The sequence below is a fragment of the Syngnathus scovelli genome, chromosome 9 (genome assembly GCF_024217435.2).
Source record: "Syngnathus scovelli strain Florida chromosome 9, RoL_Ssco_1.2, whole genome shotgun sequence".
NCBI classification, from domain to species: domain Eukaryota; kingdom Metazoa; phylum Chordata; class Actinopteri; order Syngnathiformes; family Syngnathidae; genus Syngnathus; species Syngnathus scovelli.
This window is the reverse complement of record NC_090855.1, coordinates 8,573,399-8,590,493: the sequence shown is the minus strand read 5'-3', so window position 1 is coordinate 8,590,493 and position 17,095 is coordinate 8,573,399. Positions and strand designations below refer to the sequence as shown.

The following is a 17,095-nucleotide window of genomic DNA, read 5'->3' as shown; positions in this document are numbered from 1 at the left end:
GTAGACTTGAGCCAGCGTTCCTCTGGCAAAAAATGAACTCACACATCTGAGTGCTAGCGGGCTACCAAAGGCTTATCAGTTCTGCAAAAACTCACCCTGTAGCCCAGTTGGCGAGTTGGCGGGCAACCAGCCATATCCTGTGTTTTGCAAAACTGTATTCAATATTCCAAATACTGTAATTTTCTGTATCAATGTGCCATTTCCCCACATCAGCATCGTAGGTCAAATTATTCAATTAAGTGTCTGTTTATTACTGATACCAAAGCTGGATGGTGTTCCTACTTATCACCTTTTTTGCAGATTGGTGTTTTTACTGAATACCATCATAAAGATTGTCTTGGCTGTAATTAAAATGGCACCGAGACAAATTTGGCACACGGCTAAGACACAGTGAAATGAAGGCGGTCAGGGGAATTGCAGAGGCTATATTCTGTCATTCATTGAATACGTTTAGGCTGTAAAGCAGCAAAATTATTGTCAAAGTGCTACTGTGCCCCTTGGAGGAAGAGGGATGAGAAAGGAAAAACACCCTGCGGTGGCGGTGTTGTGTTCCCGGTGCTTTTAAGAAAAGGTCATCAAACTGGCTTTTTTTTTTTTTTTGCTTTGCTGACTTAAGACAGTGAATGGTGGTTGATGGTTTTGTGGCGTCCTTGGAGCCAGCCAGGCTTACATCCATCCATCTACAAGCTTGTGTGTTTGATGCGCTACCGGCAAGCTATGTGGACACGTGTTTATATGCCTCATGGCAAATATATACCTTTCACCGTCTTTGACTCCACAAGCCTGTGTGACTTCTCAGTGGAAAATGAAAGAAATCAAAGCCCCAATAAGCTGAGGGTGTTAAGCCACAGAGGGGTAAAAAAAAACTGAGCGACTTTGGATTTTGACAGAATCTTCCTGCGCCCAGTGACAAAAATTTGCATTGTTATCGCTGATAACTGGTGATGTTTTACTTCGTTGTACGTTTTTATAAAATATGTAAAATGTAAACCAAGCCTCCAACGATTCCCTTAATGACGCGGATCTAGCTTTTTCTTCCCCGAATCGTCTTAGCGAGCTTTTCAGTGCCGAATGTCTGATATCTGAATATTAAAAAGGAGTTTCAAGCTCATCTGCAAATGTGATTTTCACATATCACACTCCTGCAGTCTTCAAGCTGCTTCATCGCCAAGCTTCTGAGAAAAGATGGCTGAGGAAGGGGGGTCGGGCGAAAAAAGAAAAACAAGATGCACATATGGGTTGCGATTGATGTATTCCATTTCTGACCTAATTTAAATCCCTGCCAACTAGCTCATATGCATACTGTACATTTTCAAAATTACTGAATATTAAAAACCTTGACTTCTTCATGCAGATAGTTATAATGTTGTTATAATGCACCAGCTGTAAATATATTTGCAACCAATAATAATGTAATGGAACAAAAAATAATTTGGACATCATTTTGATGCCTGATAGGCCCAAGGGACTGGCCAGCCGAAAGACGGTGGCCCATTGACATGCTAGCCTCGCCAAGAAATAATTATGGCTGCCTTTCTTTGTTCCTCCCAAGCTTTCTCTTCTCAGAGCACTCGTAATTTGCTTGTGATATTTTAGTTTTATAAATGACTTATTCTCTGTGGACTTGAGTATTACGCGGGGGTAAATTAAGGCGCATATCAGCTGCCCCGTTGCCACATTTTACGGCTAGAAACAGCAGAAACACCATACCGAGAAAAGTAATTCTAATCAGAATTTATTGTGACAAGTCTAGATGTATTGAAGTGCTTCATTTGTAAAATTTGGACACAACCACACCCCACATGGCCAAACGCTATGGCTGGAAACACTGTGTGGGACATTGGCCGCGCTTGGAATATCTTAAGAGGGCGCAGTGTGTCAGGCAGCGGTTTGTTGTCATGATAATCCCCTCATTTATAATGTCAAGATCAGCAGGTTACCGCTCGCCACGTGCATGCCATGTCAAGACTTGGGACAGGCGTAGTGGATTGTCATTTCTCAAGCAATATTTTGACAGTTCCTTCACTTTACTCATATGCTGCAGCTCAAAGGTCAGCGCTGTGCCACTTCCATTTACTATGAGCATTCAATCCCTGAGGATGAGGAATGGCGCTCTCGCCCCTCTCAGACACACAGACACGCAGACACCCACAGTCGCTTACTGCATCTTAGTGTATTTACTTCTCTCGCTAAAAGCCAAATATGTCAAAATTACAGTTAGTAGGAAGAATATTCCAGATGTTTATTGTTGTACCAAAATTTAACAGCGATTACTACATATTGCATGTTGTCATTTATTGATTTCATATTTCCCGCCATCAGTCTAATTAGAGCATCACTAAGACAGTCACCCTTCTAACTTAGCTACGTGTCACATTTTCAACTATTTTAAATTCAGGTATGATTGCTGCTGTCTCAGTGGTTTAGCTGTCATCCACTTTCCAGTGCGATTAGTGCTACTCGGCAGGTTATGTCAACCAAAAAAGGGTACTTGTCACTTGTACAAAAAAAAAAAAAAAAAATCATTGTTGCTGTCCCATTGTTACCAGCTCTTCCAGCTATCATATGGAAATTGATGGAGTGACGGTGTTTTAGAAAGAGGAGCAGTTTTGAGAACCCAGGGGGGTTATGGGTGTAAATCTCCCTCATACAGTTCTGCTTCAGGCCACGGAGAGCACCATCATTAGCAACAGCAGATGGAGCGGCTTCCGCAAGGGGTTTCTGTCACTTCTGATAGGCTGTCTCCGGAATTTTCGATGACAAAATGTATTTGGGATGGAAGTAAGAACGATGAAATCCACTTGAGATCAGAGAAAATGAATAACAACACCCAAAACAAAAGGCTTCCAAACGCTTCTGTAACTGGTGAAATATGTTAACAAATGGTGTGTAAAGTGGTGCAATGTTATTGCAAAATGCAATATTTTGTTATTATCAACATCTAAAAGCTTTTTTTTTTTTTTGAGTGTAGACATTTTACATTTATGGGCATTGTGCTATATACACAGAAAATGCAAGTTAATATAAAATCAAATTACAGTTGCCAATATAATCTCCAATATAATCTAGAATTAATTAATTAGATTAGATTGATTAATTAGAGTTCAGATAAAATTATTCCATGCATTTATACATATACATGTGGTGGGTATTATTTTATTTATATATATATATATATATATATATATATATATATATATATATATATATATATATATATATATATATATATATATATTTACTATCAAATAGTACAGACACTTAAAAACAATTTGACATTCAACGTAGGAAAACATAATGTTTTGTTTTCTCTTTTTTCTTCTGTTTTTTTTTTGTTCATTGTGGTACTTGTTAAAAACTACAGTATTGATATCAATTTTTATATTGGTACAGTTAAGTAAACTAAAATCAGTGTATATATTAAAATCATTTAGATGTACAGTTTTTATATTGTGTGTGTGTGCGCGCGCGTGTGTGTGTGCGCGCGCGTGTGTGCATGCGTGTGTGTGAAGCGCTGGCACTGTCGTAATCTTCCAGCAAGAAGTTTCACAAGGCCAGATCAAGAATTAGGAGAGGCTGCGGGTGGGAATCGGGGGGGGGGGGGGGGGGCGGTGGGGGTTGGAGAGAGAAAAGCCCAGCTCACTCTCTGTTTTAAAGGACAGTGCTTGCTTTGAATGTCATTTGACAATTTCCTTTTAATTAGAACCAATTTACAGGAAGATGCCCAGCAGCTAATCTTAACAGGATAATTAACTTCTATTTTCTTTACTTTTAATTAAAAAGTGGAAAAGATTGAGCTGATCCATAAAGAATTGTTCTTTTGAAATGTTCATCAGGCTTCACACTTCTTTTGGCATTGGTAATATTTAGATCATATCTGCAGCTCACAGTCTCTTCTGAGTTATTGCCATGATTTGCTCTCCTTATCCGAGGTATTAAGAAGTAGAACTATCAATAGTAGAAATGGGAACCAGAGGCAAATAAGAATTAAATTAATGAAGAATTTATTGCTTAAGACAACCCCCACCCTACATAATGGAATGGAATTGGAATCACAGATTTGTTCATTTCTTTGAAATTCCTTGATGGAAAATATTGTTTTATCTACATTACTTGATACACGTAACAGTCTTTTGTGTATTCCCATTAAAATAGGTTCTACTTTTGAACTCCATTACAGAACACAATGATGACCCCCTCAAAATGAAAAAAGCATCTACATATAGATATGTATGTAATCGTTAGTATAAAAAAAAAAAATCCCCGGACAATCGCAGCTGGTGAACAAATAGATTTTTTTTCGCCACTGTTAGCGTCACCCAACTGACTACACTTAGTGGAGATAAAGTGAGGCAGTATGAAGCGAGCGTGCTTTCAACAGTGCCTCCACTCGTCTGCAGATGAGCTGATGGCTGAAGATGGATGCCCCCACTTAACCATGATAGCTCCCCGGAGGAGCTGCACTCAATGGCTTCATTAAAAGTCAACGTTTGTGTGAAAAGCTTGCTTAAAAAGCCGTAATTAAAGCCAAATATATTTTACCTGCTTTGTTTCAGCTGTCATGTTAGGTGTACAGCACATGCTTAACTTTTATTTCCATACAAAAAGCAGACCGAAAGCAATAAATCATCTCGCTGCCACTATGGCACCTCTGCAAAGGGAAATAGATTCCTTTAAAGGAAGAACTAACAAATTCTATATTATTAAATTACAATCTCTCTGACTTTTAAGTGCGCAAGCCATGTACCAAGTCTGCTTACACTTGTATGTGTAAATTGCAGAAAGACTAGTGGGGGGGGGGGGGGGGGGGTGAAGCAGGACCCAGCTAACCCCACAGAGAAACTGGCTGGCATCTGCTAAAGCCTTCGGGCACGCTCAGAGGTGCCTCCAGCATTTTAATGGTGTAGTCAAATGCCAGCATGTTTTTAAGCCAGTCCAATTCCAATTCACTGGATAAAGAAGCAAGCTCGTGTTATTCTCCTTCAATAGACCATACTGGGCGCAGCAACAGTCAACCCAGCAACTCGGAAAACACGACACGATCCAACGTTGGGTCTGATACTAAAAAGAATTTTGAGATACTATTTGAGACAGATCATAGATTTCTTTGAAATAGTATCCTTCGACATCTGGGTAACACCTTCACATGCTCTCCTCATTTAAGAGAGGCCTCACTATCAAACGGACGGCGTTTCACTCTATGATGTACAAATATAAACATCGTCTTAGGCCAGCTAGATGCTTGATGTCATCTGACTCACTTTACGTGGATACCATCCATATCTCCAGATAACTGTAACCCAACTGGTGTCTTTTACGAGAATGTGAATGCGTTTAAGTGTGCCCAGGAGATATCCACACCAGGCCTTTTTGTCGCAATTTTCCATCCAAAATCCTTACTGCTGCGTTCCAAACTGTTTGTTGACTGTTGATTGTTGCCCAAATTTAGAAAGGCTGCCATTTCCACCCTTGGGAATTAGATTGCTTAGCAACTGGATAATCAAGTTAAACAATACCATAGCTTCTTCACAGTCTCAGGCTGTGACTTTGAGAACACGTGATCCCAGCACACTCTCATTTACTATTTTCAAACAATCATTTTATGTACAAGCGACAATTTACATAGCATTGGCTTTACATTTATTTTGATCAGAGCAATACTTCAAGAAATACTTTAAGAAAGGGCTGCTTTTTTGTTATATGTAAGACTTATAGGGAATGGTATATTCCTCTGGGGGTTCTTGTAAGATATTAACCTATTAAGAGCAGCATAAACGCTATCTATTTCATTACGGTGATCAAGGATTAAATTAGAGGCCTGAGCCCTGTAACATATACGCTAAGTCTTCTACAAGGCCGAGAGAGCCCTCTACTTCCCAAAGGTCATTAGAGCTAAGCACAGAATATGGCCCCAAGTCTCTTCTTGCATTTCTCCTCCTTCACTTTCTCTCCCCCCTTACACAGGTGTGTCAAAGTCTGGCCCGCGGGCCAAATATGGCCCGCAGTATAATTATATTTGGTCCACGAAAACAAATTGTGCATTGACTTTGTGGCCATACTAAAATTCCAAATTGTATTGTTTTTACTTTTAAAAAATAGAGCTGTTGCTAGGAATTTTATAAAAAACTGAAAACTAAAAACTCCAATCGCTCACATTGAATAAACTTAGTTAAATCAATACCCATTTCATTGTCATGCAAAAGTGAACGTTTTCATCTGTGTAAAAGCAGAACATTTTACAAATGTTTTTTTTTTTTTTATTGGATATCATTATATTGTGTGTGGTTATGTTGTGACGGATCAGTATTTAAATTTAAGCGCACATCCAAAATGATATCCATGTTTCTAAACCATGTTTAGTCCTAGTCTCTGCCATTGTGGTTTTAACCTTTTCTTAAAAAAAAAAAAAAACACATTTCCAGTCGACCCTTTGGGTGTAAATTTGTGGGCACACAAATGATTTCCATGCTTATAGAGATCGATAGCTTTGTTCTGTCAGATTCAATTACCTAACCTCTAATTGGGGAACTATAGAGGGGGCCGGAACACACATCACACTGTGAAGCCTGCTCATAATATGAGGTATAGCTATCACAGCTTGGCCAAAGGAGACTAAAAATGCATGCCATTAAATTAGCAGTTACTCATGCCACAAATGATTTTGTTTAGCAACCTTCTTCTTTTGTCATAGTGTAGTTCTACATATTGTCCATTTTTAAATCTTGTTTGAAGACCCATTTTTATTCTTTGGCTTTTGACTGACTGACTGTTCTGCTACTGTATATACACTTGTGTTTTAATTTACTGTTTTCAGTCTTTCTGATTAGCCCATCGCTATATGTGAAGCATTTTCATACAGCTGCAGCTGTTGTAAAATATGCCATATAAATAAAGTTGTATTGTATTTAATTGTATTATCAACGGCCTTGATTGTTAATTGTGTTGTGTTGTTTCCATATATGGTACGTGTGTATTTTTTCCCAATTTCCTGCTGTTTCCCGTTAAATACTATATGAAGCATTCCACAGCTTTCTTCTACGAATATCCCTTTCCTTTGTGACTCATTAATCCTCTGTCCATCATGTGGTCTGCGAGTATCACCCCATTTTTTGAATTCGGTGAGGCCATTAGCATAGCCCGTGCTGGAGCGCCACTCTGCATGGGCGATCTCTATCAGACAGAGGCCATGCCACGAACAAAAGAGCCACTGTGATCACCCTGCATTCAGCGACCAATGTCTCTATTAACATTGGCTGCTCCTGCCCACTGCTCCCACCACATGATTATTAGAAAAGGGCGATGGCAGAAGAAAGGCTGATGATATAGTTCAGAAAGCATAAAAGAAACATATATATATATATATATATATAGCAAATACTAGATTTGTATTTGTATAATGTCAACCATCACAAACTGATTGTGTTTATTCTTCGATAAAATGAAAAGCAAATACTCCTTCTTTGGTGTCACTGGCCAACTGAACTCTTGAGGAGTCATAAGTGGGTGAAGCCGAAGCTTGCAAAGCCTATCAAAATGCACCAAACAAGCATGGATCACACACTGAATGTGACAGGATTTTAAACAGTACACAACTAAATATAGCAGGGACACCACTATCAGAAAATGAGTTAGGAGTGTGGTGCTAGTCGTTTAGAAAGTCATTATTCTTATCATTGCTGTCTCTGAAATAATTTCAGGTCCCTCCATGCAATGAATACTGTATAATAAACTAAACGTTAGAATATGAACAAACTTAACTAATCTACGTAGTTGGCAAGAAGTTGCCATCTGGCCTCTGTAATGGCTCTGACTGTATGGTGTATTTCATTTTTTCATATTCAGATAAACCTGCAGTATCTCTATCGGTTGGAAAATGCTCCATTTAGTTTTTATCTTTTCGAGAGGGGAAGTGAGATGCCCTTATTCAGAGTCTATTAAACTGCAATTCTATCTCATCTTATCTACCTAATCTTTGTGTCTTATTGACCATGAAGTTTATCTTTAATCTCTTTTCACCCTTATTATCACACAACACTGTGGGTCCATTTTCTCTGGTATGCACTAGTGCTGCCGTATTTGTCCGCACCCGAGGAAGAATAGTTTTGCTGCACACACAGCTCTTATTCAGCTGTGTAATAGAATGTGTTTATCGAAATGTATTTTCCTGCTTTCTTGCACCTTCTGTCTCCGATTGCCTTGGCGCTAGCTTTTAATGCCAGTCATACAATCTCCCCTTGATGCTGCCTTGTTTATCTCTCCGTATCATCTTAAGTGATACTAGAGTCACGTCACGCTTCACTTCACTTTTCAGCAAATCAGCAGAAGGCATCCGATACGATCATAAAACTGCACCCCGATTTAAGCGTGGCATGACGACTTTTGCAATGTCTATTTGAGATGTGCGCTAATTCTTTTCATGTCCAGCCCTCCTGCCGATGTAGACCTCTACAAAGGAGTCATTTATAGGACTAATGAAAAGAGCAATCAGTTTATGGACATCGGGGGGGTCTCTTCTGTGGCTCTGATTGAGAGAAACATGAGAGGGACAAGTGCAGCTGAACTGAACTGAAATCACTGCTTTATTATAGCAGAGGGATTCACTTCCACCACAACAGAAGAAACATATCGAGAGGTGTCGAGAGGATATCAGCGCTCTGTGTTTGAGCTTTAGAATGATGCATAAGGGGCTGCAACTCAACTCATGTGACGGGGAGAAACTGATATAGCACCCAAATGTTGCAGGCAGCAAGCAATGAAAACACTTCAAGGGATGATTACCCTAAGCTCAAGAAGGATTTTTCCGAAAAATAAATAAAATAAAATAAATAATGCCGTTTTCTTGCTTGCACTGTATTCTTTCCAACTTCTCATTCGCTGAGTATTTGGTATACAAACTCTGGAGATGTGTTGTGGTGTGAAGGAAAAGTGGGTGAGATTATCTTAATGACATTCAAAGGCTGGGTGAGATGTTTTTCACCGCTAATACAATTCAAGTTGCAAAAGAGTAATTCCATCAACGGCCTTGATTGAAGCAAAATGGTAATATGCAAATTCCAAAATAGATGTACAGCTACAAGCAAAACTCTGAAATCATTTAGATTTAAAGAAATAATACTGCACGGGAAGAGGAGGTATGGGGGGTTATTAATCACAGAGAAAAGTGTCTGCTTTAAGATTGCACTGGTGTATTACCTGGAGGCATGGAATGTAAATGGAAAACCTACATTGTACCCTGTGATAAGGCTAACAAATTAATAAAAGTATTTTTATTCCCGCTCCCGTGCTGATGCCTGTATAAAAACTCTGGAAAGGAACTTTTTTTTTCTTTTTCTATGTGACGTTTTGTTTTTCACGGGCTGTAATTAACATCATCGCTGACCTTGCCTGCATTACAACTTCCCAACAGAAATAATAAGTGACTGCTATCTCCTATTGACAGTACAATAAGACTGCACAAAAATAGAATGTGCATTTGTATTAGCTAAGAAAATGAAACAAAGTGACACCTTTTTTTTTTTTACTTCTCAAAAGCCTGAAGGATCTGATGAAACTGCTTAACATCGACTGTGTTCACGTGTGTGTGTGTGTCTGTGTGTCTGTGTGTGTGTGTGTGTGCGCGTGCGTATGCGTGCGTGTGCGTGCTTGTGTATGCACCCTCAGGTCCTCTGGAGGATGGCCTGGAGGAAGAGGATGAGGAGTGTGTCTCTGAGGAAAACGAGCTCCTGGCCAAAGATGAGTTCTCAGTGGAAGAAAACTTCCCTGCCGAGTTTGATACTGAGAACATGAGCTGTGAGGACATGGAGTACTTCTGCAACAAAGGTTAGTATCGTTTACTTATTCGAAACCGATCCCCCATGATTCTCCACAAGGCGTGTGCGACGCTCTTTTTGATGCCTAATGCCTGACAATATGTTGGGGAAACCCTTGTGCCAAGACATCAAAAATAAGTGTGACGCATGCCAAAGGCTTTTAATAAAAGTCCTGTTCAAATCAAGCCTGGCTTGAATATTTTTTTCTTGTACTTTTCCAGCCTCATTATCTACAGTGGAAACTATTCTTTTTGATATTTTGTTCCCACAATCCCCACCTAAGAGCAGTGGTTTGATCTGAGAGATTGGCAGACTGATAGTGCTGTGAAGGTGTGTTACGGTGCACCAATGCACTGGAGAGCGTGGTGGTTCCTTTTGAGGTCGTGCTGACTCCACTAAGCAGCACCTGCTACTGCTTGGAGGTCCAAGACTAGAAAGAGCAGAGCTTCGCCGGGCAGGTGCTAGTCTTCTTTGAACTCCAATTCAATTAGATTTCGTCTTTGTGTTGTTTGTTTCATTGTGGTCATACCGTGCCATCACATGAACTAATTTGTGGTCTTCTCCAGGTTACAGTGAGAAGATGACAGAGTTGTCCAACCTCATAACAACCCCCCTCCAACCCCTCCACCCACCTGCTCTTACCCCCAGGTCGCATGTCTCTGCTAGCCCAGGTGTCCCCCTCACCGATGCCATATAGTTCAGTTTTTAATGAAGCCTTTTGAATGAATGGCCTTGTTTCTCCTTTCAAATGAAAATTGTTTAGAAATATTTCTTTTCACACTTCTAAACTGATGTGCCTCGTGGGATTACATTACAGACGGAAAATGAAACTTTCATGTTTCAGGTAGGCTATGCCCCAGTAATTGTATCAATGTCTTCCTTTTGTTCTCTGGGAAAAGTTGAACGGCGCATTTGTTTAGAAATTGCAATTACCAGCAACACCGCGTCTGCTTTTAGCCTTTGTCTCTGACACGATGTGTCCTTAAACTTCAAAGTGGTGTGTATATAGGCTTGTAATTGCCCACTAGCTATGATATAGATGCCGCCTAACACATTGGAGGCTTCTGCTGCTGCCACAGCAAAAGAGAGGAAAAAAATATTCAGAATATCTTCAAAGTAGTTTGTCAAAGCCCATGATTTATCCTTTGTTTTGGGTAAAACTGTGTGACTAAACTTGGCCCCAAATCTTATTTTCATGTCCTGCGTTTAGGAATAAAGTTAACACTAAAAAGTCAAATGTGACATGCCGGTTTTCCTGGTGGGAAATATTAATCTGTTCCTTGTTATATACAGGCGCTACACGTCAGATTTTTGTATTACTTCTATGTCTGCACTTCCAGTGGCTAAGTCTCTTTTGGCTGCCAACACCCGAGTGATACTTTATCCACATTTCTTTTTTTTTTTTTTTTTTTTTTATCGTGGCAAGTTTTACGCCATCGTCAGGTGTAGCCTCCCTGATCCCTTTCTCAATTAGATCTATTTAAAACTAATGTCAGCGGGGCTTAAATGTACCCCACTTGTATGAAAGTGCCGTGAATTAAGAAAGACGCATTTCAGGCAGCATTAAATGGTTTAAGTGTGTTATTACTCGACTATAGGAGGAAAAGGGACCCCTTGATTAACTAAACCCTCTCAAATGCGATGGCGTGCTGTAATTAGCCCTGTGCGGACTTGAACGTGGATTTTAAAGCAGCCACTCATCCCGTGGCCTTTATCTTGTGCCGCTTTCTGGAGAATAAGGTCTCCCGTGTAAGGTTCCTCCACTGAGCAGCGACTCTCTGGTCTTAGCTTAGCCTTGTATCTGTGTAGTCATTCTATGAAATGGGCTTGTCAGGGGGACCTAAAACCTCCATTAAAAGTTTCAGTCTATAATAGGTATTAAAAAGCTGTTGGAACACAAAGAAGAGTACCAATTTTCATTAACATATGAAGCACTTATTAACTTTGATCAGAGTGCGGTGAAGTAGTAAAGCTGCTTAAAGGCGCAAAGGTCAGGAAGTTGAATGCCACCAAAGCCTCAGCCATTTTGCCTTACCCTTGCAGAAAAGAGACTAGAGACTCCCTAGATAAGTGTAGGGAGCACCTTCATGTCCCATGTCTTGGTCTGAGGCTTGGAGGTCTCCACATGAGGCAATGGTTGGCTTCAGAACCTGTTCAGCTAATGGCGGCATGTCCTGACTGGTTTGGGTGAAGCACACGCAGAGCCTAAAGCCACAAATACATAGAATTTCTACCTACCAAGGTTTCTGTGTGGTGGAAAATAAAATAAGATTAAGAAATAACCCTACCTTTTTCTAGCTTCAGAGCCACAAACTTAAAACAGTTTCTGCCGATAATGAAATGATGCTCCATAATGGAAAGATTGATATATGTATACTGAGTGGTGTCTTTCATACTGAAATCATGAAATTTTAACTAGTTGTTCTTACCCCCTCTGGTTATCCTCAATGTGTTCCGTTAAGTGCCTTTCAATTGCTGCCTTATAACAAATAACGAGCTTGAAGACTTCGTGACAATTTTTATAACACATTATTGACCCTTGATTCGTACCCATTTTTCAACCACGTGCGTAACTGTTAATTTTCTCAATCAACCAATACGGACAAAAACACAATGTACAAAATTACAAAGCTTGACCAAATTGACCTGCAAAACGGTCAAAGATGACACTTTTCTCCACAGTAGCAATCTGAATCTCAAGCAGTGGACCGGAAGGTTTTCTTGGCTCTTTTGCCACAGCTGCTAGTGCCCAGAATGGCGATTGTGGAATTTGAATGCACAGTTGATGCAGGAGAATATGGGGAAATGCTAATTTGTGGTGCGATAAGATGAATCAAGTCATCCCTTTAGCCCCATTTGACTCAGTGGAGGAAATTAATCATTAATGTTTGTTAAGTATGACAATCTAACTGGGCCAGATCTACATGCCCAGAGACGGAAGCAGAGCGAGATAAAGACCCAGGCTGCAGACAAGGAGGAAAACTGCCAGATTCTGTAATGATGGGAATTTATTGGCATTTAAAGAGACAGTGGCAGAGCATTTCACTAATAGCTTCCCTCCATTGGAGTGGTCTCGCTGCAACAAATTGAAAACAATTTCAACCTATTTTCCAGACTGCAGAGAAGTCCTGCAGCTTTGCTTGACTTTGGAGAAAAAGGTTGCTTATGAGAAAATGTAATCTGTTGTTGCATATCCATCAGCAACTAAATATGCATCATCAAGTACGGCTTGAAAGTGGCATCACATTCTGAAACGTACTGCACACGACTGAGTTCTTCTCAAAAGGGGGGCCTCAGGGTCAAAGGATCCAAAGTTGAATTTAGTAATAAAGGACACTCGTTTATGAAGACTTGAAAATGCTTACAGTATCTTCAATATTGCTGAAATCGTGCCCTGTCTCCAGCTTCAGTGGTCAGGATTAGAAGGCTCTGAGCTCCTTCAGCTCACACACACGGATTGACATTTTCAAGGGCTTTCTTCGCAGAGACAATGCTAAAAGGCACAGAAAAAGCCAATATGACTTTGTTGCTACCTTGCTCGAGGAATTGTTTGTGTAAATTGCCTATAAGCTTATTGACCTGAATGCGTGTCACACCGTGTGTGACTGTGATTTGGCTCGAGTGCTGTCCTTTGATAAAGCGGCGATAGGAGTAACGTGAACAGCTCACTGGGTCCTCATACATGCCCGCCAACCTTGCAAGCAGCAGGCCACCTCACTCACCATCCTTTCTGTTCTGGTTAGCCCTCTCTCACTCAACCTTTGGTATATCCGCTTGAGTCTGCAGGGAAAGGAACCGAAGCCAGATGTAAATTATGATGAAGGCGATAATAGTAGAAAATGATCATTGACAATCTGTCTTCTTTGATAAGGCTTCAGCGGGTCTCCGTTCAAGTAATGAAACTGGACATTGTCTTTATTACTTATTATAGACCTCTGTGAGTAAAACGGAGCACCTCAATAAATCTATTCCGATACATGAGTGGTTACAATACCATAAAATGACATTTCTCCTTGTTCCCGGCGACTGCTGCCACAGCACATCCTCGCCTCCTGCTGTGCTTTTTCTTCATGACATTTGTGCAGGAAACTTCATCAAAGCCCTGTGACATTGTTCCCTGTAAGGCTGCCTGGACGATTGTGTTTAAAATGCATTGCAAACGGTGTTAGATAGAAGGCAGAAAATCCTTAATCACTCCTTAATTAAGGAATCATCTTGTAGCTTCATTTCGCAGGCTGTAATTAAACACTTCCAATACATTTAGTTACAGGGCTTAACATGTTCGTCTGAGATCAAGGTAGTGCCTTTAATGTTAGCTCGTCATTTTTTTTTCTATCAATTGGAAGGAACTGTTGCTGTGTGTCGTTTGTTACCCCATTTTAATACAAGTACGGTATGCAAAAGAGGTTCTCCAGTCCTGACAATAAATGGGGGGAAATTTGGCTTAGTGGGCTTTCTGATACCATACAGGGAGGGTAAAGGAGTGAACGGAAAGAGATGCTTGACCAAGTAGACACTCACATAAACAAAACCGGGTCGTAATGACCTCAGGTGCTCTAAGTAGGACATGTCTGAAGACTTCAGTGCAATATTACTTGTCTCTCTTTAACATCCATTCAAGTAGGAGGATGACAACTGATCCTTTTGGCAGTGTTTGCCTCCTTGTTTGAACTTAACCAAAAAAATCTAAACATGTCTGTATGTGTGTGCCTTCATGTGTGTGTGTGCTTGATTTTAAGATTAACTTTACCAAGGATGGACATTGTTGTCTTACGTCAGCTGTCATTTGAAAATTGTTAACCAACACCGGCTCATGCACTTATAGGGGAATATTGGAGCTATAAATCCACGTGCGTTGTTTTCTTTTTCCTAAAGATGTAGTTTATTACGAACTGCAATCACTGCACACCCAATATCAAAATGATTGTTTATATCTTGTGCTGAACTGTAGGGCCATACAAACTCGTCGTACGAAGTGCTGTATTTCCTTTAAACATTACTACATCAATTGATGTCCTTTAAGGAGACTTGCAGCAGCTGCGAGTTTGGTTAAGAAGTGCCAAAACATTTGCATGACAATGATGGGCGCCAACAATTAACAGAACACACAGAACACAATTATATCTCTGTAAATATGAGAGAATTAAAAGATAAGTCCATGTTCCTTACACACTGCAACAAATTCACTTCACGTTCCGAGTGACGTCATCTTTCTTCTGCGCATGTAGGTCACTAGGGGGACGAGTATGTTCACGCACCCAGACTCAAATTAAGAGCATATGAATAAACAAGACCCAAAGATCATTTGTATATACTTTACTCTTCATGATGCAGAGCTCTGCCTCCCCTGATGACACGTCCCTTGTAACTAAGCATGGAAATTTTTTTTCAGTAAATGCATCCAAGATGTCTCACCAAACAATCCCTTCACTGTCACTGCTGTGCTTTTGGAGGTGGTGTCTATTTAACAAGGGCTTTAAGCCCTTGCTTCCTGGAGCGAGATACCCAAATATCCCTAAGCATAGTCTGTCTGAATCCAAAGACGGCAAATCAGCCCTACATCCTATAACACACATTCTCACTCGCTCCACAATAGATCAAACGGTAATAAATAGCCACCTCTCCCCCCGCACATGGCTTTCCTTCCTGTTTAATGGCACTTCCTCCTTTTCCTGCAAGAACTCATGGGAAATCCTTTTACATAAAAATGTGCAGCTGGACCTGGTGAACACACAGCTAAAGCTAATGTACATACACTGCCTTTTTCTCAAAAACACACATCTTATCAGGTTATTACTGTACAGTTTGTGGCAAACACAAAATTTATGGGGGTGTTTCTAATTAACATTTATTTTTAGTGCAGTGCATCATACCGTATTTGTACTGCTCATTTTGTGTTTTGATTTTTGTTGGATTTGTTTTCCATTCTTTCAGGAGAAGAGAATGGCAACCGAGAGGCAGGAGAACCAGAAGTGGACAGCCCGGCTGAGAAGACGAGGCGTACTTCAGTGGGGCCGGATGAATGGGATGGTCCAAGTAAGCAAAGCATTCACATGGGCACTGCTTGAAAACCTTTGAGTGCCATCAACACTTGCGATGCACAAAGAATGCCCCGAATAGGATGCCAATGAGTAGAACTGATTGGGCTAGCGAAGTAAGGAAGCATTGTGTCTTCGATTACATGGTGGCTCAATCGGTCAGATGTTTGCATGCTATATTGAGTTGGAATTTACCAGCACTTTTATTCATAGACAGCATTCATTCCTTTCTTTCTTTCTTTCTTTCCTAAATCTCCATACAAGGCAGAATATCTGTCTAACTGGAAAGGTGTGTTTTTTCAAATTGTGTTTTGCCATTCTACCAAAAGGTGACTTCATCAAAGTGACGGGTAATACATTGAACAGCCTGCCTACACGCTGCTGAACTCTCAAAACATGATTCCATTTAATGTCTACAATGACCTCAATAATGCATTGCAGGTAGAGGCGTTTGCAAAAGGAGTGAGAGAGACCAAAAAAAGAATGGAGTGAGAGAGAAAAAGTGGATTTGGGCAAGTTGTGCTTGCTCGCTAAAAGCCCCCTGGGGTGTGTATTTTATACTGACAGTGAATCAACGTTATCACACCTATCAGATAATGCATTTATCATTAAATTTCACATTTGCATTTAAATCTGGGGAAGGAAATGAGCATTGCTGGCTAAAGATAAGAGTGCCGGGACGACAGTAATAAACCATCACTGTGATCAGTCGGGAGACAGGGCTGAGGGGGTCAGCTCAGAACTATGGGGGCCATGACAAAAAGAAGGCATCACATGCAGAGAAAAGACAGTTTGGGCCAAGAAATGCTGAGCTTAAAAATATGACTTTGAAAAGGAGGAACGGATGTGCAGCAGCGTGGTCAGATGCACGACTGACTGTAATTATCGCTTGCCTTCTACTTACCCGTCAGAATGAGACTTAGAGGCTCAGAAACACACAGCTCGACTGGCAGCAGAGACGCACAGGACTTAGTCTCTTGCATATTCTCCACTGCGGAGGAGGTTGTGTGTGTTGCCCATTTCATGTTTTACTAAAGTGCAGCCTGAGTGGTTCTCAGCTATCAAGCGGCCTTTGGTTTGTCGACTTCCACACAGTGCCCTAATCTCTGCTGTATTACATCCGGGGGGAAAAAAAATAGCTGTGTCCAGCTCTTATACATCCTGCTTGCACTAGTTTCATCTTGACAGCAAGGCTTGAAAAAGAATCCTGTTTAAATCAATATGTTGCTGCAAATGCGGAGCTTATGT

At 40.5% G+C, this 17,095-nt stretch overlaps 1 protein-coding gene across 1 annotated transcript in view; it reads left to right on the top strand.

The window, feature by feature from the left end:
- zfpm2a (zinc finger protein, FOG family member 2a) overlaps positions 1 to 17,095 on the top strand; it is a 102,422-nt gene that overhangs the window by 21,340 nt on the left and 63,987 nt on the right. The window contains exons 2-3 of the mRNA XM_049730500.2: positions 9,661 to 9,819; positions 15,744 to 15,845. Of these exons, the coding sequence (XP_049586457.1) occupies positions 9,661 to 9,819; positions 15,744 to 15,845 (261 nt within the window). The remainder of the gene's footprint in view (positions 1 to 9,660; positions 9,820 to 15,743; positions 15,846 to 17,095) is intronic.